The sequence below is a fragment of the Nansenia antarctica genome, assembly GCF_963989245.1.
Source record: "Nansenia antarctica genome assembly, chromosome: 2".
NCBI lineage: Eukaryota > Metazoa > Chordata > Actinopteri > Argentiniformes > Microstomatidae > Nansenia > Nansenia antarctica.
This window is the reverse complement of record NC_137675.1, coordinates 18,250,759-18,254,530: the sequence shown is the minus strand read 5'-3', so window position 1 is coordinate 18,254,530 and position 3,772 is coordinate 18,250,759. Positions and strand designations below refer to the sequence as shown.

The following is a 3,772-nucleotide window of genomic DNA, read 5'->3' as shown; positions in this document are numbered from 1 at the left end:
AATCTCTTTTGGAGTGTTCCTTGTTCATGCGTCTAGAATTCCATCATTGATTTAGTCACGCGTGGTCCATGTTTGGTAGGCTACTCTCAAAAGAATCACCTTAAACATTTGAATGCCGACTTATTCTTATTCTTAACATCAGAAGAGATCTGAAAGTACATTACAGTTTAGTACATTTTCACCAAGGTTCTTCATAGGGCAAAACACTTTTTGTTTGTTTGTTTGTTTTTGTGTTTTTCATGTTGTTTTTTGAAAGGCGAGTTTGACAGCTTTAGAATTGGATCATGGGGTGGATGATGACAACAATCAAAATAGAGGAATTATGTAATACCTTCTCTTATCTTATCTCTTATCCTTTTGTCTAATTTGAAATATGAAGTAGGCCAAATGCTACCGCGGAGTTAAAAGGTTTAATTAAAGTCAGTGAAACAAGCGAATTGAAGCTCTGTGTAAACCTATACTTCCGTGTCTTCAGGGGTTTATTATGTAGTATATATTATTTATAATGGATTACTTTATTAATTATTCTCCATCTTTTACTCTCTTTTCCCTCTGTCTCTTTCCCTCCCTCCCTCTCACTCTCTTTCTCTCCCTCTCCCTCCCTCATCTCTACTACATGACATGGCTAGTAGAATCTGACTGTAAACCAATAACTGTTAAAGGCGGTAGTGGACCACCTGATGTTAGTCTTGACTAGATAACATTTTAGCATGTTTTCAATACTTTAACTAATTTACTGTGTTATTCCTTGCTACTTTTTCTTTCTTTTGCACTGTATCGTTTTTAGCCTGTTCCTTTGCACTGTTATTGTACAACACTTGGAGCTGCATTCCTATGTAAGAAAGGTGCTATATAATTAAAGCTTATTATTATGATTTATTATTGTTATCTCCCCTCCCTCCATCCATCCCTCCCTTCCTGTCCTCCTATAGACCCTGTAGTGCTGGGCGGAGCGTTATGGCTCAGACGCTGCAGATGGCGATCCCTAACTTCGGCAACAACGTCCTGGAGTGTCTGAACGAGCAGAGGCTGCAGGGGCTCTACTGTGATGTCTCTGTGGTGGTCAAGGGCCACGCATTCAAGGTACGCCCGCCGCCAAGCTAGACCGCTGACCGCCGCCAAGCGAGACCGCTGACCACCACCAAGCTAGACCGCTGACCACCACCAAGCTAGACCGCTGACCACCACCAAGCTAGACCGCTGACCAGGCTAGACCGCTGACCACCGCCAAGCTAGACCGCTGACCACTGCTAGACTAGACCACTGACCACCACTAGGCTAGACTGTTGACCACCACTAGGCTAGACCGTAGACCACTGCTAGGCTAGACCATAGACCACTGCTAGGCTAGACTGTAGACCACCACTAGACTAGACTGACCACCACTAGACCGTAGAACACCACTAGACTAGACCATAGACCACCGCTAGGCTAGACTGTAGACCACCGCTAGACTAGACTGTAGAGACCACCACTAGACCGTAGAACACCGCTAGACTAGACCACTGACCACCACTAGGCTAGACCATAGACCACTGCTAGACTAGACTGTAGACCACCGCTAGACTAGACCGTAGACCACCGCTGGGCTAGACCTTAGACCACCGCTAGACTAGACCACTGACCACCACTAGGCTAGACTGTTGACCACCACTAGGCTAGACCGTAGACCACTGCTAGGCTAGACTGACCACCACTAGACCGTAGAACACCACTAGACTAGACCATAGACCACCGCTAGGCTAGACTGTAGACCACCGCTAGACTAGACTGTAGAGACCACCACTAGACCGTAGAACACCACTAGACTAGACCATAGACCACTGCTAGACTAGACCACTGACCACCACTAGGCTAGACCATAGACCACCGCTAGACTAGACCGTAGACCACCACCAGGCTAGACCATAGACCACTGCTAGGCTAGACCTTAGACAACCACTAGGCTAGACCACTGACCACCACTAGGCTAGACTGTAGACCACCGCTAGGCTAGACCACTGTTGTTCAATCATGAAACTGTCAATGATGAAATAAAAGGGGAGCGACTAGTCAGTTTGTGATAGTAGTCATTGTATGACTCGGCGGAGGACGGTCACCACCCCCCCCCAACCCTCTCTCGCTGCAGCGCTAGATAGAACTTACTAGAATACAGCAAATCTCCGGGGGGAAAAAAATAACATAAACGTTCTGTCACAGCGAACAGGCTATGTCCAGGAAGCCCAATCGATTCTGTGATGTGACATATTTACGGCGACACAATTTACATGCACACGGCCGCCTCAGTTCTCCAACTCCTTCGCATCGCCTTTATCGCTCGGCTCTGCGGTTCATCTCCGGGGGATGGGGTTCCTCACACGTTGGCTTTTCTATCAGCCGACGGCGGGGTTGGGGAGCTTCCGACTTCAAGGAGAGCTTATCATTGGATTTTATTTGTATATAAAGCAGTTCTTTTAAAAAAAACTCCCGTTTTGACCTTATATCGTTGCTTTTATCGCTCTCCAGATTACCAAAAGCAGGCCCCCCCCCAAGTTTGGCCAATCCTCAGAATTCCTGTGAACTAGGTAACTCTGCCTGTAGGCTCCGCCCCCAGAGTACATGACCTTCAAAACAACCACAAATGAGATCCTCCTCCTGTCACTCACTCAGTCAGTGTAAAACCGTGAGACGCAATCTGTCATCCAGGGAATGTACACGTTTTAATTGATTATATTGTGTACACTGACTTTGGCATTGATATGTGATTAGTTAACCAGGTGGGTCATTTTGAATGTACATTTCTGATTGTGTTGTGTTTGTATAAGAGAGACCTTGGTTTCAGTACCCCCCCCCCCCGCCTGAATAATGGTTTATTAATAATAATAATACCGTAATAATAATATGCATTTGATGGGATTATATCAGGTAGCACAATTTCACCTTTCCTGAGCTCTCTGCCAAGCAAAGGAGGCTGTTGGCTTGATACGCATGCGTCATTCAAAACAGACAGAAAAACAGGGCTCCAATTTCACTCAGCAAATTGTGCTGAGCAGAGCAAAAAAAATACCTTCCAACTCAGAATACTCCACAGCATTATTTATTTATTGTAGCATGACTTCAACAAAGGTTTGGATAAAAAGAGTCAGAAGATGTAGGCTATAGCATACCATGCAGTATTCAAAAGGGGTTATTTCTCAGTGCTCGTCTATTAGAAATATTACGGTAAAGATGTTCCCGACTTTGCCCCAGTGCTACCATTTTTCGTGCACATGCAAATTGGGGTACATAGTGATGGCTAGCAATTGCGTACACAACACCAGCCGTTTTCCCAAATACATCTGACTTCATTACGACCAACAAACCACCCTGTTAGCCTAGCTAGCTACACGCATAAGCTGATTGATGACCTCAGCGTGTCACTGATTCTCCACCGCTCCACTGGCTGCAGTTGAGAGGCACCATGGGAATATAAATGGGAGGCAGAGTTGTTTAACCTTGTGGGTTTGTTGAAGCCCGATAATCCCGCTTGTATGTCCCAGGTGTAATATATATATATATATATATATATATATATATATATATATATATATATATGCCATTTAGCTGACGCCTTTATCCAAAGTGACTTACATTGCAGTGAGTCAGTGGATACATTTTTCCAGTATATATGGTCCAAGTAGGGCGGCTGTGGCGCAGGAGGTAGAGCCGCCGTCTAATGATGGCAAGGTTGGCAGATCGGCGGTTCGAGCCCCGGCTGGTCACATGTCGAAGTGTCCTTGGGCAAGACACTGAA

The 3,772-nt window shown here is 45.5% G+C and overlaps 1 protein-coding gene across 1 annotated transcript in view; it reads left to right on the top strand.

Annotated features, from left to right (window-relative positions):
• Positions 1–948: 948 nt before the first annotated feature.
• The window catches only part of nacc1b (nucleus accumbens associated 1, BEN and BTB (POZ) domain containing b), a gene marked incomplete at its 3' end in the record, with an annotated part of 8,511 nt that continues 5,687 nt past the window's right edge, over positions 949–3,772 (top strand). The window contains exon 1 of the mRNA XM_080524772.1: positions 949–1,083. Within this exon, the coding sequence (XP_080380898.1) occupies positions 958–1,083 (126 nt within the window). The 5' untranslated portion in view covers positions 949–957. The remainder of the gene's footprint in view (positions 1,084–3,772) is intronic.